The 17,049-nt window shown below is 38.9% G+C and overlaps 2 protein-coding genes across 5 annotated transcripts in view; both read right to left on the bottom strand.

Annotated features, from left to right (window-relative positions):
- Nucleotides 1-374: 374 nt before the first annotated feature.
- Nucleotides 375-8,892, bottom strand: scamp2l (secretory carrier membrane protein 2, like). Its single transcript, XM_032561090.1, has 9 exons — nucleotides 8,710-8,892; nucleotides 7,709-7,786; nucleotides 7,390-7,479; nucleotides 6,298-6,424; nucleotides 6,072-6,200; nucleotides 5,760-5,919; nucleotides 4,237-4,338; nucleotides 3,675-3,792; nucleotides 375-2,976 (listed from the first exon to the last, which is right to left on the bottom strand). The coding sequence occupies exons 1-9, from the start codon at nucleotides 8,764-8,766 to the stop codon at nucleotides 2,809-2,811; spliced, it is 1,029 nt and encodes a 342-aa protein (XP_032416981.1). The 5' UTR covers nucleotides 8,767-8,892; the 3' UTR covers nucleotides 375-2,808.
- A 2,701-nt stretch (nucleotides 8,893-11,593) lies between these two features.
- Nucleotides 11,594-17,049, bottom strand: part of myo9aa (myosin IXAa) — a 118,649-nt gene continuing 113,193 nt past the window's right edge. For all 4 annotated transcript variants that reach the window (XM_032560207.1, XM_032560211.1, XM_032560209.1 and 1 more), the window contains 4 exons: nucleotides 16,414-16,537; nucleotides 14,423-14,631; nucleotides 13,571-13,713; nucleotides 11,594-13,002 (listed from right to left, as the gene is read on the bottom strand). In XM_032560207.1, coding sequence (XP_032416098.1) covers nucleotides 12,494-13,002; nucleotides 13,571-13,713; nucleotides 14,423-14,631; nucleotides 16,414-16,537 — 985 coding nt within the window. In that variant the 3' untranslated portion in view covers nucleotides 11,594-12,493. The remainder of the gene's footprint in view (nucleotides 13,003-13,570; nucleotides 13,714-14,422; nucleotides 14,632-16,413; nucleotides 16,538-17,049) is intronic.

Raw genomic sequence — 17,049 nt, 5'->3', positions numbered from 1 at the left:
TGTTTAGAATTGTATTTGAAATGTAATCAATTACAAATTTATTGATGTAACTTGACTTAATGATTGATTCTATATTGCATTGTGATTCTGTGTTTGTTATGATGTAAAGCACTTTGAAATGCCTTGCTGCTGAAATGTGCTATACAAATAAAATTTGATTGATTGATTGATTACATTTAGAGGTTGGTATAAATTCATATTGGTTTTAAGCATCATAACATGTCAGTGCATTTTTGTAGGAACATTAAGAGAAATTAGCTTCCTTAACCAGTCATGCTACAAGGAGATCGAGTAAAAAAAGCAAACCAGGATGACTGACTCGATATCCCTTTCACTCATTACTTAAGGCGTTGGCAGGTAAAAGAAATAAATTCTTTAGTTTAAATCAATGTTTATTGCTTGTTCAAACACAACTATTTTCCAACACATGCCCATCCAGTAAATAGTTTAAATAAACATATGTACAACACATTTTGATCATAAGGAAACTACAATACAATCCTTCCACAGACATACAATCATATAAATTTTTTTTTGGAACTAGTTAAAAAGACACAAACATGATACCATAAATATAGAAGTCATGAGTTTTATATACAATTACATGCCAAGTCTTATAAATCCTAGTAACCATGAAGTAACTTGGTAATATTTACTATGTCCCCTGTAAGTATTCTGGTTTTTCAGACCATCTAGTATTCATCAGTAATTTTGCACCAAACCTGACTGCATTACTTGGTAATTACAGGAAGGCTCCGTTATGACTGAAAACAGACATTTCCTTCACAAGTAAATATTGAATAAAAACTTAGCAGCCCCCTCAAAAATCACATCTTCATTTACCCTTTTAGACACATTCCATCAAAACTCAGTAAGCCGATTAAAAGCGAACAAAGACAAACCTTCATCCCATCACCTTCATTAGTAATCAGCTCACGTACATCTCATATATAAAAGAAAAGACTAACAAAAAAAACCACACCAAATTTAGAGAGCAGATAAACAGTAACATAAAATTTACAACAAAAAAAAAAACTTGGTACATAGTTTGTTGTAAGTACTAACGCTCAGATCAGAATGATACTTTATCCACCTTATTCCTGGGAGGCTTACTGGGGAAACGATTATGGGTTTTACTTCCGGCGCCCACCGGAAGCAGCAGTATTTCATTGTAATTTGTAGGGTTTTTGGCTAATCTATATTCATGATAGAAGTTGCATCTCTCTTTTCGGTTGTTGTACAATATTTAGTAAAACTTGTTTAAGGACACTCTGTCTGCTATCAGAGAACTGCTAAAACAGAAGATCGTAATTATGTGTTTAATCACAGGGAGCAACAGGAACACAGCGTTAAGTTTTATAACGGAATAACCGTGAATTAACAGCACAGCTAGCAGCTCGTTTCTCTGATGTACTGACAGTAATAAAGAAGAAAAAAGCAGAGAACTTCTGAGCTGCAGGTTTGTGCCGACAGTATAAAACAGCAGGACTACATAATATTAGCTTGGTGTGATGTGAATTTTATTTTTCATTTAAATTAAAAAAATAATAAAGTTCATGAAGTGGCTGCAGCAAGTGGGTTTTATCATTATGTTTGGGCCAGCAATAAATTTCTGTAAGATAAAATAAAATATCTGGGTTTATTTAGTCCATCAGAACCAGAACCTCGAGGTTCTCCGTTGCTGAGTGACGCTGCAAATCAGCGGAGAAGTGACCGCAGCTGCTGCTGCGCTTCAGACCATAATACGGATAATCTTCCCCGACTGGACTAGAACCGGACCACACATTAACCTGTTATACAGAGCAGCTTGCCACTGGAAAGTGTGGTAAGATGCTCTTGTAGAACTCGGGTAACTGTTGTGCTGTTTGTGGCTGTACTCTAATTATCAGACCACATTTAGTTTGTGGCTGCAGCAGCATATGTGTTTTGAACGCGCTCCTGAAACAAAAAGGCAGAGTTTCTGTGATAAGCGGTAGTTGTCATCACCTACCGACAGATAAGCAAACAAAAAGAATTTGGCTAAAAATTCTAAACTTGAAGAGAGAACCCAAAATGCTCTATGTGTGCTCATTTCATTGTGTGTTCAAAAAGCCAATGGAAGAAAACCAGCATCTCCAAAGCAACCGAGTCAGTGAAGTAGCTAAATATGCTAGTGCGGGTTATTTGCGGCCTTTTCTTCAAGTCGCCATCCCTCCCCGCAATAGCTGTAGGTAGCGGTAAAACAATATTGCCACATTTAAGCTGTGATAGTTGATGTTCCCATATATTTTATAGCCTAAAAGCTCTGACGAACGCCGGTTAACGAGTTGCTATCATGTAAACAAATGGTGGTTCCGGTTTGTGCCGGAAGTCGCGCCCATAAATCACGCAAAGCCTAATGAGGGCTAGGAATAAGGTGGATAGGCTCTGGATGCTATATGGTGAAGCTCAAGTCATTAATAATCATACACTAATATCAGGTTTGTTCTTAAGGCCTCGTTTTGGTTTGGCTAATTTGTTTTAAACCAGCTTCAGATGGCTGCACATTCCAACATATTGCACACTGATAAAAGGCAGTCTCAAATGTCAAAACTACCAGGCCATGTTCAAGGCATGCTTGCATCAACATTCTTGTTTTAGCTGTGTTTGAGATGCAGAATTTATACACGTCATAATGCCATTTTGTGAGTTTCTGATTGTTCTTTTGGCAAATTTCTGTAAAATGATCAAAGTCTGTTCCGTACAACTAATCGTACTGTTTACATGTAGTCACGGCTTGCTGGTTAGAAAATACTAGCCTGAGTCCTCCAGGTAATTTTCTGGAGCAGTTTAATTCCCTTGGTTACTGCTGAAGGCCCCCTGGGCAGCAGAGGTGGCAGCAGAGGTGGCAGCACTAGCAGCGGCGCTCTGGAAGGTGCGGTTGGTCAGGACTCCCTGGGAAAACTCCTGCTGAGCCTTGGAGAAGCTGGCGCCTGAATTTCTGTACTTGGAGTGGACCTGGGATAAGAATCATGAAGATTAAGACTCGTATAGGTTATTCAGAAAAATACATTTGATAAAAGTCAACATTTAATTTGCATGACATTTACCTGAAATACTCTGCCACACAAAGGTATTCACCCCATTGGATGTTTTTAACCTTTTTTTTGCTGTTAAAAATTATGTTCAACAAAATTTGACTTATGACAAAAAAAAAGAAAAAAAAGCCAAAACAAAAAAAAAAACTGCAGTGAAGTTTAGCAGATACCAAAAGACTCTTACTGTGGTCCTGTTCAGCCAGACCACTTTCTCCCAAAACCGTACTGAATCCCTAATTTAGATGTTCAAACTTTAGATGCACTTATATGCCCATTCTTAATGCGTTACCAATGTTTTCTTTGGTCCCTTTAGTCCCAACTGCGTTTTAACTCATCTCCATATTGACACCTGTGGTAAGTATTATCTGTAGCCACCTGAATAATGGTGTATAACCAAGATGCAGGAGGTAGACTTTTGTTTGGGTCGTAAAACGATCAAATTTATTTCACTCGGTGACCTGAAAAATCTACTTATTTGGTTGGTAGAATTTCTTCAATAAAATTAGCCTACCATTAAAATTGAAGACTACATCTACTTTGTTTTGTAGAGGTCTAAGCACAACTGTATGAAATATAAAAACAGCTGCAGTGTAAAAAATGGGTAATGCTTGCACCTACCATTTTCAGCAGGATGACACCCAACACAGCGTTGACGGTGAAAAAACCAGCCACTACCATCATAACCACGGCAACTGCCAAGTTCGTACGAATCATGCTAATTGATGAGATCCATCCACTGTAAAAAACCAACGACAAAGAAACATGACCACGTGTTTGAATTTTTCCTCTTCAGTCAATGCTACACATGTTTAAAAAAAAACGCTCCTACAAATTGCTGGGTTTGCTAGCATCCAAGCTATCCCCACTGATACTTGGAAAATATGAAACTCGAAAGAACAGAAGATGAAAAAGGCTTTCAAGGTTTAATACACAACATGATGCTGAAAATAAACCCAAGAAGGAAGGCTCTGCGCACTTACAAAAAAAAGCACCCCACACAAGATAGGTCAACAGGAATCTGTCAAAGATATGCAAGAGAGTAGAAAACAGGAAAGAAATAACCACCAAAACATTTAGCTGGGAGTTGTGCATGCACATTTACAAACCTACGCACATTATCATGCTCATACATACTGAAGGACAAATGAAATCAATGACAATCTACCAGTACTAAACTCACCTGTTTCCCCATGAGGGAATGCCCACTGATTGGATAATGTACACTGCCACTTGGAAGAAGAAAACAAAAAAGAAGAAAAAGAAGCTGAAGGAGCTGTCAGACCTATGGATGAAAAAGAAAAACAGACATTGTACGTGTAGTGTAACATTTAAAAGTTCAACTTTCATGTTACGGAAACACACAAAAGGCAGAAAAAGTGCTTAGGAACCAGTTGTTGCTAGAAGAATCTCAGCACTCATTGTAACAACTCTTCAACTCTAAACATGGTGGGTTAAGCATCAGTCCTTTGGAGTCATATTAAAGTACATAATGGTTTATAGTTTCCATTATATACAATTACACCCAATAACCCTTAGCAACCTGAAAGATGCATCAAATCTGAATATTTCATAACATGTATTGATCTGCAATATCCACTACTATATCCACTGATACTTTGAAGGTTGTTTTTTTCCAGATACAGTGTTTCACCATAAGTGCATAGCAACAGTCACACAGTAATGCAAGAATAACTTGGTGCTCCATCAGAATCACCAAGACACATTCAGATGTTGAATTTATTACTGTAATTGGATACTGAAAGAGGGACAGGAAGAAAAGGGACAGGAAAGAGCAGTACAAGCAGTCACAGCACGGCAACAGAGGACAAAAGTCAGCAACTAGATTCCAGCAAAGAAAAGAAAAAAATCTGAGATTTTTTCACAATGAAAGATTTTGTCTCAGAAGGTCAATATTGTACTCAGCTTAAAAAACAATGTTGGAAGGAATACATTTTTCAATGGAGATTGTGACAGAAGTTCAACTGCAGGGAGATGTTATGAGTAAAGAATGCATCTTTCTAATTTAAACATCATCCAAGTTTTTTTACGCACACTGTTGAAGTTTGTGATACATGCATCCTTAACCTTCATAATAAAGCTGGGCGCACTTTTCTTTTTTGAAATGACCCATTCTCATGTCATAATAATAATTTTTAAAAATGATGCGTGTGATAACTTATGGCAGAAAATAGTTTTTGCTGTGTCTACAGCTAAACTCCACACTCTTTGCAAATTCAAAAATTCTAGAGCACTTCCATATTTCGCCATGTGCAAACTCTACATCATAAATCTACATAGTGGTCAGACTCATCTTGCACAGTGTAGGGTTTAATAAATTTGTTAGATTTGTTCCTGCTGAAGAATTGCATTACAACTATAACAGCAATGAATTTGATAATAAACACTTAACCTCTAAAAGCAAGAGAACAACTTGTGAGTGGGAATATTATTGCAATAGCACACAAGCACAGCTATGCAATTTTTGTCCTCTAACTGCATGTCTGCAAAGATACAATTTCTTTATTTAATACTTACAAGTTTAATTGGTTAGCATTAAAGAAGTGAAGTCAAGCTACTAAAATGCTACACATACATGTTCATACTTGAAAAATATTCATAAAGCATTCACAAAGGTTTTTTTTTATTACACGTCTACTTCTCTTTCAACATCACTGGGATCCAGTTGTGACCATAAATCTTTACCTGAAGGCTTTGTAAACCGGCCTGTACCAGCAGACGAAAGACACAGGGGTGAAGAGGATGAACCACAGGATGGACAGACCGAAGTCCACACCTTTAGCAGCGTCAGCGGTGAAGTAAGCCAGGCAAGCCAGGATGTTGAGGAACAGAGTGGCGCTATGGACTGATAATTGATTCACAAGAAAACAGGAGAAAAAAGGAGAACATTTAATACATCCATTCGTTTTAACACATGAATAACTTATTCCTATATACTTTTTTTAAAAATCATCTCTTTGGGTTTTGGGTGAAGGAATAGAGATGAAGTCTACATACACATCCAGAGGTAGTACATTCTCTTGCATATTCTGCGGTAATCTTCTGGGATATCCTCCTCAAAGTTCTGATAGAAGCACGGCTTTATGGGAAAGAACCTTGGAAGAGGCGGCCAGTTGTTTTCTTTAGCTGAGAAACACAGATTTCAACACAGGAGAGTGGAACTGATGTTCATACTCAAGCATTTTCTCCGTGCAACTCCAGAAAAACAAGGGTGGAGCTTTACCTCCTGGGTTGGAGACTCTGCTGCTCCTGTTCTGCAGCTCCTGCTCCTTTCGCTCCAGCTCTGCGGCTTTCCTCTCCAGCTCCTCCTGCTGCCTGACCAGATTAGCCTGAGCAGCTGCTGCCGTAGCCTGATGCACAGCAGACAAATCAGTGATGGACAAGTTAGCGCTCTTCAAAAGAAAAGGCCCAGCAGAAAACAACTCAAATAACTTCAGATTCATGTTAAGGTTAGGTTTTATTACTGCTGATTTTAGCTGATAGTGGATGATGTTAGAAAAATATGAAGAACTCAGACTCTGAACTTTATCAGGTTGGCTATTTCCTTAGACAGAAAACCTTTTAAACCATTCTGAAAAATGAACTGAACTTGACCTCAGTGTGAAGTGTTGTGAATTGGTGATATAGAAATAAACTAATTGAATTATTTACGCAAGGATACATTTTTATTGTCCTAAAGCTTGGTAGTACAGTCATACAGCAACACTTATTACATAGAGCTGGAATTATTGATGAAAACTGACAGGTTAAAATATATACAGTTAATATACAACAAAGCTAAGCCTTAAAATTTGCCATGATTTCTGATATTTAAACTAGGAAAAAAAAAAAAACACACTTTGAAAAATATGTCCTACATTTACCAGTTAAATTTTAGAGGACTTTTGGCATTTGTTGTAGCAAATGTCTGTCTTTAAATTTTCAGTAAACTCCTGACTTTTATCAGGTAGTTTTTTTTTTAAATCATAATTTTAATTTTTTATCATTAAAAAAAAACCCTGTAATTTTGTCTTGGAAATTTATGACTTGTTGCCATCAGAGGATATCCAAGTGTTTTTTTCTTGCTAATATATGGAATTAATCTACAAATATCTGTGCTTTCTGGGTGAAAATATATTTTTCCCGTATATACAAAGACCTTAACACTCCATTCATACATAACAGCAATCGTAGGTACCCAGAATTATCAAATATTTATCCATTTAAGTTGTCGTGCACAGGCCAGTAAACTTGATTTAAGCATTTGATTTCATTATGGAAAACATTCCCAACACAACGCCGCCCAAAATATTCCTATTGTTTTCCCACCACTTACTTGTGGACTTTGCTCCACAGAAGTTGGAAGTACAGCAGGTTGGGATGAGGAGGCTTTAGAGACTGGGATGGTTGTCCCAGTGAACTTTCCCTGTGGGACGAATAAAAAAAAAATATATATATTGTTTGCAAAAAACCTAGACATATAACTGATCTAAATGAACTTCCTTACATCTGTAACTATATTTCCTTTTTGAGCATGCTAAGATTATTGTGGTAGAAAAATGTGTGTTTTGCATTCCTTGTTCATGTGTGTGATTTTATACTTCAATCATGTTCGAATAAAGAAATAAAGTAATATTTCATTATTTAAAGATCACCATTTCATTTGCAGTGAACGGGTTATACTCTCCGGTGCTTTCATAGACCCCGCCGATAGCTTGTGTGACTGAGGCATCCTGGGAAAGGCAAAAAAAAATAAAAAATTTGTAAGTTAATATAGATATAACGTAATTTATACACCAATAATACATAAAGCGAGTGAAGGTAATAACAAAGGGCATGTAAGCTTGTAGACTTCCAAGATCTCTCTCCGATTAAGCATGTCCTTTACCTTACAACTTTCAGGACTTAAATAGAATCTTCTGACATATTTGTACAAATTTCAATAGCATACCTTCAGCAGACAAGGTGAGTCCCATGTCTAGAGAGGTCAGGGATGGTTTAGGACCGTAAAAGTGGGTTTACCAGGCCCTATGCGATGCCCAATCGGTGCAATGCAGTAATCCAAGAGGAGCATTTCAATCCTGAACCATCTCACTGCAGATTAATAATTCACGTGGATGGAGGCCCAGTAATGGGCTTGTTGTGGTTGCTGTAATTATTTTATTAGATTGAGCAAGTGGGAGGGTTTACCTTTACGAAAACACGTCTCCGGACATTCGCCTTATTTTTCAGGGCGTTAAAAACGCAATGAGAAAAACACCCAAGTTAACAAAACTAGAGCTCGACGAATTGGTAGAGTTCCTGTTTATAGAATGCTTTGAAAAGGAAAAAGAAACTCGGGGACGTGGAGAAGATATTACATCTGAATGTTTGCAAACACCTGCTAATGATTCCGCTCACCTGCTCAGGTGAGTTAAACCCAGAGGAAGCTAATGTAAAAGCAAAAAAAAAACAAACATTTTCTTCATTACTGGGATGATGAAGATAAAGTGGCCTACATTTAACCGAATACGTGTCATGCCTCTTATAACAATTCTTGGCCAGGAAATACTAATGGCCGAACCCAGCAACCAACCAAACAGGTTTTCTCGTTCACTCCTCACCTTACACCTGATTCAAACCTGCTAAAAGTCACAAAGCTACACCGCGCACTCACCTGGAAGGGGTTCACGTCCACCGGGTCAGCGAACGGGTTGCTGTCAAGCCCCGACATCGTGAACAGGAACGGATAAATTAATTTTTTCTTTGCGTGGGAGAAAAATACGACAGGTCCCGAACTCTTCCCCGAGCGGCTCCTGGCTCCTGCCTGCTCCCTCCGTGACGTCGGCTTCAGTTCGCGCATGCGTGCTGCGGTAGGCGAGCAGCGACAACAGGAGGTTGCCCCCGAGTCATTTCTAATCAATTAGGCCATCTTTATTTATAGAAATAATGCAAATTGGTTTCAAATGTGCGCTTCTCGTGACAGTCTGCTGGCTCGTGTTCGTCTCGAAATGTGAGCAGTGTTTGAAAACCATTCTCCGCTTTGAATGCGAGAACAGGCGCATTAACCTGAAACTTACAGTCAGTTTCTGAATATTTTACTTTCCCCTATAAAGTAGAATTACCTGAAAGTTTTTTTCCAGTGAGTTCTCTCTTGTGGATGAATTCTGGATCATTGTTCTGTGGTTCTTTGCCGAATTCCAGCTTCCAGTCAAAAGGCTCTCCCATTTAACTCCGGAATACACTGAGGTGTACTGGATTATTATGGATAACTGAATCCAAAGACATCAGGTTCTGTGGCTGCAGAACAAGCCCAAAGCATGACCCTTCCAACACCATGGATGACAGCAGTGACGTGCGGTGGGGTTCATGGCTGATGAGGCACTGACTTATTCAAAATCATAAGACCCCCTGCACGTTATTGTCTACATACGGACAACACTGAAGGGCCAAATGACTATACGTTCACATGCCATTCATAGCCGCGCTGCCAAGGTAGAATAATTCCGTTAACTCAATGAAACTTGGAAATATAGATATTAATTTAGTGCTATGCTGCACAGCAAAGGGGAAACCCGTTGAAAAACTCAAACCACATTTTTCTCTCTGCATCAGCCAAGCTACACGTAGACTCGTTGCGTGTAGCTTCTCTTATTTACTGTATCACTAGCTCGCTGTTACTGTCTCTTACTCTGCAGTTGTGGAGTCACAATGTCTGGGATCATGAGCGCCCCCTGCCATGAGGCAGGAGAACTGCCTGCCTCACCTCGAATCTGTTCTCTGCCGTTTCTGATCCTCAGCACACGAAACACGTTACACACACAGTTGGTGACAAAAAACACTGTACACTGTATAAATAAGCTAAATTATGGAAAATCAGTTCATATATTAAATGTTTTTAACCATTTTATCGGACATGTACAGACTGGAGGAACATGCTCCCGTAGAATGGCAGCCAGTGCAGGTAGTGAGAGGTTGATCAATCCCAGGTGAGGCTCAACTCGCTGCTGCCTCACCGGCTTCGCTTTCGAGCGTTTGAATGGGAAAATGCGAAAATTGAGCTATTTTGAAGAAAAAAATAATTAAAATTGGTCAAGCTAAATGAAAAGTAAATACTTTATAGTACAAAACACAGGATGAAAATGTATAATTTATCTTATTATATTATTCTTCCGTGCCTCCCCTGACCGCACGTCACTGGTTGACAGTAACTGGCACGATGAGTTTGCTGCGATATGGTTCGTTAGGGTTTCCTACAAACAGTGCACCGTGGATTATTATCTAATATCTCCACTTTGGTTTCATGGGCCCAGAAGTGAACATTCCACAAGTCTTGCGGTTCAGTCAGATGAACCTTTGCAAGAACATATGCTAAAGCATGTTTTTCATAGAAAAGAGGTTTTCAAAACAATGCTGTAGTCATTTTTGAATGGACTATTTCATACAAATTAAATTAATAGTACACCACTCTCTAAAGGTGGAAAAAACTAAAATTCTCTGAAGTTGTGTTCTAATTATCTATAGACCAGGGTTCCAAAAATAATAATAAAGTGCATTAATTCTTATTACTTATATAATCTCCCATTTAGAGCAAAAGTAACGTGTGAACTGAAAGTTTCACAATGGACCAGCCAGTGAAGAAACATGGAGGACAACCTGTCCTTCACAGATGGAGTCTTGTTTCATTTCCAGTAAGCAGATGGAGAGAAAAAGCCAGAAGAGATAAAGGGCACTGACAGATTTAGATTAAACCCAAAAGCTCTCACTGGGTAAACAACAGAAAATATAAACAGAAAAGTCAAAACTCTATTGTAATTCTCTGAAAACTAAAAGCAGCAATTGTTCTTGTATTTTCAAAGCCACTTACAAAATAAAATAAATCAGAAACAAAAATAGTAGATGCTATGCGATTTGAGGAAATACTGAAACTGCATTTCCTGTGAGGTTGTTTGCACCTTTTATCCAGCTTTAGATCACCTTTGTGGTACCATAAAAAGGAGAGAAGTACAGCTCAACATACACATCAGTGTCATTTATCATGGGCGTACAGTTATGTATCTTGAACAGTTTTCTTTAATCAACACATGGTGAAAATTATATATATATATATATATATATATATATATATATATATATATATATAGACTCCAGTTACTAACATCTGGAGAAATGTACCTTGTTGCATTTTGAGTAGATGTTTTTGAAGCAATCAACAAGCTTCTGAAAACTTCTTTATGGAAATTTATCTATTTAAAAGGTATGTTTGACAAAATGAGACTCTTGATATCCAAGTACCATATCTAGTTTTATGAGTGATTATTTTTTAGGTCTTTTACTGATATTTTGCAATAATACCAGCCTCAATAATCTTGATCAGGATATTTCCCAGGATGCCTTTCTTCTTCTTGAGGTGTGAAAAAGTGAAAAGGGGAGCTATGTGCTAGTAAGCATTTGTGCAATTAGAAAAACAAGTTTGACTTGATGTATGAGCTGGAGAATTACAATAGCAGAAAGAAAATCCCTTAAATACAAGCAGACTCTAATAAAGACAGAAGACAATGTGATTTATACTCTTTCTTGGTTGCTATTGACCAAAATGCTCCAGACACAGGAAGTGGATGAGTAACAGTTTCATTTGTCCGCTATGCCGTACTTATGGCCTGTACAGTACATTACACATGTTGTATGGCTGTAGAACAGTCGAATGCAGAAATCTTGTAGGTGTCTGACTTTCCTAAGGAGCTGGGATCCCATTGGCTGGAATACACACCAGCTGACTTGGTCCCTTTAATTGATAGCTCATTTCACCCCCTGTTAGTGAGGGCGGCGGATTGTGGGGGAAGCAGCACAAACTTAAAACACATGAAGTGGTTTTTGACTTTCACACTCATTCGTACAGTCTTGCTCTGCACATGCTCAAAATATGAACATCCCGACCCGGGATACTCAAAAAAAAAAAAGAAAAAAAAAAAGATAAATATTAGACTACAACTACCCAGCAGGGGCAGGTGTTCCAGCTTTGTACAGTATTTATACCTGTATATTATAGGCCATAAAGCATTTCTGTGATAATAAAATTTATTAAATAAGAAAAAAAAGAGTCTTGTAATAAGAGTGTCCACTGCTGACACTGATTGTTTTAAACTGTAAACCGATAAAGAAGCTAATATTTAGGAGCTTAGAGTCCAGTGAACATCGGCGTTGTCTGATTTAGTGTGGGGTTTTTGCCCATTTAGAGGAAATATAAATCTTTAGCTCTCTAACTCTGTAATATTCTCTGATATGGAGTTCTTTTTTTCATATTCCAACATTCCCTTTTCCCTGTCTTGCTGCTCAGTCTCTCTCCTCTGGTGCAGAGGACAGAGCTGCCAAGGCACTGTACTGTGAAAGCATGGTGGCAGTCGAGCCCTTCTTGCCTCCCTCCGGCTGAAAGTACGAGTGCTTTGGTGTTCCTGCGTCCTTCATACCATGAATTCATTACTACCGTACAATACGAGGTGCTGGGGTATGTCCGGAGGGTCCCTGCCAGGCCCACCGCCGCCGTCTCTGATGTTCCTCACGGCAGAATGTCTGGCACCTTTGAGTTTCTGCTTGCCCTTCTCTGGATTGAAAGTGCCGCGGCTGGTGAACTGTGGCCGCTCGTCGTCGTCCTGCTCCCCTGTCAGGCTGCCGTCGAAGCTGTCCGACCGAGCGGACTGAGATGCGTTCAGGGGCAGGGCCTGAGAGCGGGCCAGGCTGGAGCCCACCGCGGGAGACTTGGAGTGGAAACGAAAGCGGCGAGTGGCGGCGGCGGCGGAGGAGGAGGAAGAAGGCGACGGGTGGTAGTGCGATGAGGAGGAGTAGGAGGAAATGGTGGAAAAAGAGTCGGCCGAGTCCAGGGAATCGGGCTGGCGGTGGGGGGGGGCGCGTCGTCGGGAGTCCTTCCTGTCGGGTCTGCGAGGCCATGGGGAGGAGATCCCTGGACCTCTCTCTGAAATGAGACCACAAGGTCATACACTCTGTAAGGAGCCATAAATGATTAGAAATAATTTTTTAAAAATTGGACCCAAGCCCACAGGCATTGTGTACGAGTCCAATCCGACTCTTCTAATTCATTGTAATTATGGATCCATGCCTGAAGTAAACCAGACATATTATTTTAATTCAGACTTTAATTTTAGATCATAATTTGAATCTTTGCCGTTTTGCTTGTTTGTTTTGTACCTCACTGGTTCCCGTAGCCAAGAAGGGCCGAAAACAACTACTGTCGGCAAGATTTCAAATGCTTGTTTGCTGTGTTAAAGAAACAAAGATCTTATGCATCGCAGTCCTGCGGTGAAAACAGCAAGGTACGTTTTGTTTATTTCGTTTGCATTATGAGCCCCAGTTCATCTATATTAACGTTTGCATGAATGCATTTAGTTTTCACCGTGATGCCGACGGAAAGCTTGAACTTTGTTCAAGAGCTTGAGCTGGGTGGAAGCCCCACAGCCTTATAATATGAAAACATGCTAGCTGCAATACGATTATTGTTTTGAGCTTGCTACAAAATGACATACCAGAGAAGTCGGAAACGGTTTCCTCTAAATCCACGTTGAGGTTTTCTGAGCTGTCAGCCGTACCGATGGAGGCTTCAGACTCCAGGGTCTCGTCATCTGAGGCTCGCGGCTCGAGTGCCAGCATCTCCACAGTCAACTCCTCTCTGTTACGAACATTTCACCAGAAACACGAGCAAACGTCATCATAAACAGATAAATTATTTGTTCTTTATTCTATACCGAGAGTGTCTAGTCCAAGGGTGTTCAAAGTGGAGCCATTTGTGGCCACTGGAATTATTTCTGCAGACAATTCGAGAATGAATTCAGACAAAGCTACGACTTTTAAACCAAAAGCTACTGAGAAAAATGTTAGACGCAACACAAAGTTATAATCTCTTCCAAGCTTTCTGGTTTCTTCCTATTTTCATGGTAAATGTAGCCACATCTACTCATTGCATTATTTAAACTACACCTTTGTGCACCAAAATGTGCTTTTTAATAGCTGTATTGCAACTTGCCTAAATCCAGTAAGTGTTTTCAAATGAAGACTGACCTGATCCTGTTTTTATTGCTGAGAATAGACTAAATATTTTTTCAGTTTTCTTCAAACGAGCAAAGAAAAAAAAATCCTGTTCCTAAAAAGAAAAAAAAATCTGATTATGTGTTTTATTAAAACAGCTCAGGCTTAGTTTATTGTTGAGTAGGTAGAAGAAAAAACAAACAAACACGTTTTTGGTGATTTTAAATCTTAAAATTACATTTGCTTTGCCTGAGTTTTGAGCTGACAATTTTGGCCCACGTGACAAAAACGTTTGCACACCCCTGGTCTAGTCTGTTCCAGGTCATTAACCGATGATCCAAAATAAGACCAACTTCTTTTTCTGCAGGCTTTCGATCTGCTCTGTCAGCACTCTGTCCTCCTGCTGCATGGCGGCCTGCTGGTGCTCCGAGATGTCCACGAGTGACTCCGCCCCCTCTTCGCCACCACTCCCCTCTCTCGCCGCGTCGGCTCTGAACGGCAGCCGAGGACTGGCCGGAGGTGAAGGCGTGTGGTAGGTCAGCCGATGTGCTTGACCTTTTCCCTGAGGATCACATCAGCAGCACACAAACACACACACACACACGTCCACGGCCTTAAAGATGCTGTCCAGAAGTGTATTTTTTGTTCATCGACCACTGAACACAGACAATAAAAAAACACAGCAGAGGAAGGGAGTATGGATTTCCATGCAGGAATTCACAAAACAACATTTTGGAAAAACTTCCTAATTGAAAACATTCTGTTTATTGTGCTATTTGTGTGTTTTGGTTGGTGACATCACAAGAGGCGCAGGAATGGAGCCGATCAACTGGGATCGGTAACGATTTAGTGATAGATTGTGAGTCATTTGCATTTTGTGTCGCCAGGGCTCCATCTTTATACGTCTGAATCTGATGAGTCATTGCAGAAAACATTAACTGTACCATTTAATTTTGATAAACGTTGGTTAGAAATTATTTCTGAAGATCTTTGGTAATCTAATTTTGTCAAATGTTTCTGAAATTCATGAAGTTTTCTATAAGAAACTTTTTTCAGATGCATAGTATCCAAATAAGCACGTTTTATGGATTAATATGATTAAAAACATGAACGAAAAAAGAAAAAGAAAATGAATACAATAAAAAAATTTACGTTCTCAGAAGAACCCTTGTTTTTGGTCTGTTGCCTTTTGCAACGTCACCAGAAGTATCTGGATATGTCAGCTCGTTTTTAGCAAATCAGGTCAATAACACAGTAAAACGACTAACCTTGAAATATTTTAGAGATGAACTAAATCTTAGATTTATTAGAATGATTTAATAGAATAATAAATAAAAGTAGCTTTGATTCTGTTATCTCAAAAACAGCAGCGATACATTCTCACGTGCAGTAACTGAACTACATGAAGTCTATAATATATATAATCTAACAACTAAACATTACTGCACCACAGGGAACATTTGCACACCAACTTTACCGTCTTGGATGTTTTTGCCAGCTTTTAGGAAAAGCAACAACAGAATTAAAGTTTTTTTTTTTATTCTCTAGTTTCTCAAGAAGAAGCACCAGAACTGAACAGAAAATATGCTTCCGTTTAGAAATAAAATTAACTAAATGAAAAACTAAAGAAACTAGATGAAGGGAAAGCTAGTGGTGATCTCTGTCCACACTTTGTGTCGGAGAAAGGAATGTGAAACAAATAAAATCTCCTGCCACTTTTCTGCTTTAGACTCAAACCTTCACCTAAATTCAGAAGACGTTTTTCTACAAGAAGCATTAAGTAAATCTAATCAGAGTCGGCCCCTGGACTGCACAATATTCATTTAACCTTAAAATAATGCAACAGAATATTGTCTGAGAAAAAGAAGAATATAAGTGGATTTGAGTTGGTCTTCAACATTTCTTCTGCATTATGCTACTTTCCTTTTGCTGTGACGCACTGCACTAAATTAATAACTACATCTTCAGGTTTTGTTTTGTTAATACAATTATTTACTGCAGCGCAGCTACGGATGTCAAGTACAGGAATCGTCTTTTGGGCACATGGACAAAACTTCCCGATGTAAACAACATGCAACGCATCGATGCAAATTATTGTGCAATGTATGATAACTCCTTAATTCAATCCAGACATTTCAGAAAATAGAAGAAACAACAACGTCACAACACAAAATGATGATTTACTGATCTAAGCCTCTGTAGCATATGCTGATTTACTTCACATCTGTCCAAGTAGATTTAGAGTAAAGGAGATAAGCTGTAAGAGGAAAGAAGCCGTGAACTACGATGGATTAATTATTATAAGTCAGGCAGACATGTTCACGATCATCTTGTTTGATCTCACCATCGATCGACGAATGAGGCTCAGTTTCGACTTGGCCTTGTTCTCAGCAAACTCCAGTGTATTTATGTCCTTTAGGCGAACTTTGTACTTAGTCATCTGTTCGCAAATGATGAGCTCCACACACCTGCATAATTAGGTGAGAAGAAAAACCTCTGAACAGCTTGGTAAACAATATGAACACCGACTCATCTCTACACAACAGAAAAGATATTATTTTACAGAATGAACAGCATGATGCGAGTCATTTCATCAGCATTTAGACACATGTAACACGAAGCTGTTCTGTGACGAAGGAAGACTACTGACTTCACCTTTATTCTCTTCCCAATCATATGTCCTTATTTTTATCTATCTGATGATCTGGTTAGGCTGGATCGGTGCCTCATTGTTGTCACATGGAATAGATTCATTTAATTCAACCTCCTCTCTCCATCATTTTCCCTCAGAATCATGCGGGTCCACATCACACTTTGCAGTAAACCCAACTAACATCCATGGTAAAAATAAGGAGAATTTCATCTCCATTGTTTTTGTTTTTTATTGGGAAACAATGGAAAATGTTTATGGACATGATAACCATCTATATCTAGAATGTTTATTTAATTATTTAAATCTGAACTCAAGTGCAAGGAGGAA

The sequence above is a fragment of the Xiphophorus hellerii genome, chromosome 4 (assembly GCF_003331165.1).
Source record: "Xiphophorus hellerii strain 12219 chromosome 4, Xiphophorus_hellerii-4.1, whole genome shotgun sequence".
Classification (NCBI taxonomy): Eukaryota; Metazoa; Chordata; class Actinopteri; order Cyprinodontiformes; family Poeciliidae; genus Xiphophorus; species Xiphophorus hellerii.
Note: the sequence above shows the minus strand (reverse complement) of the source record. Positions and strands in the feature narration are given on the sequence as shown.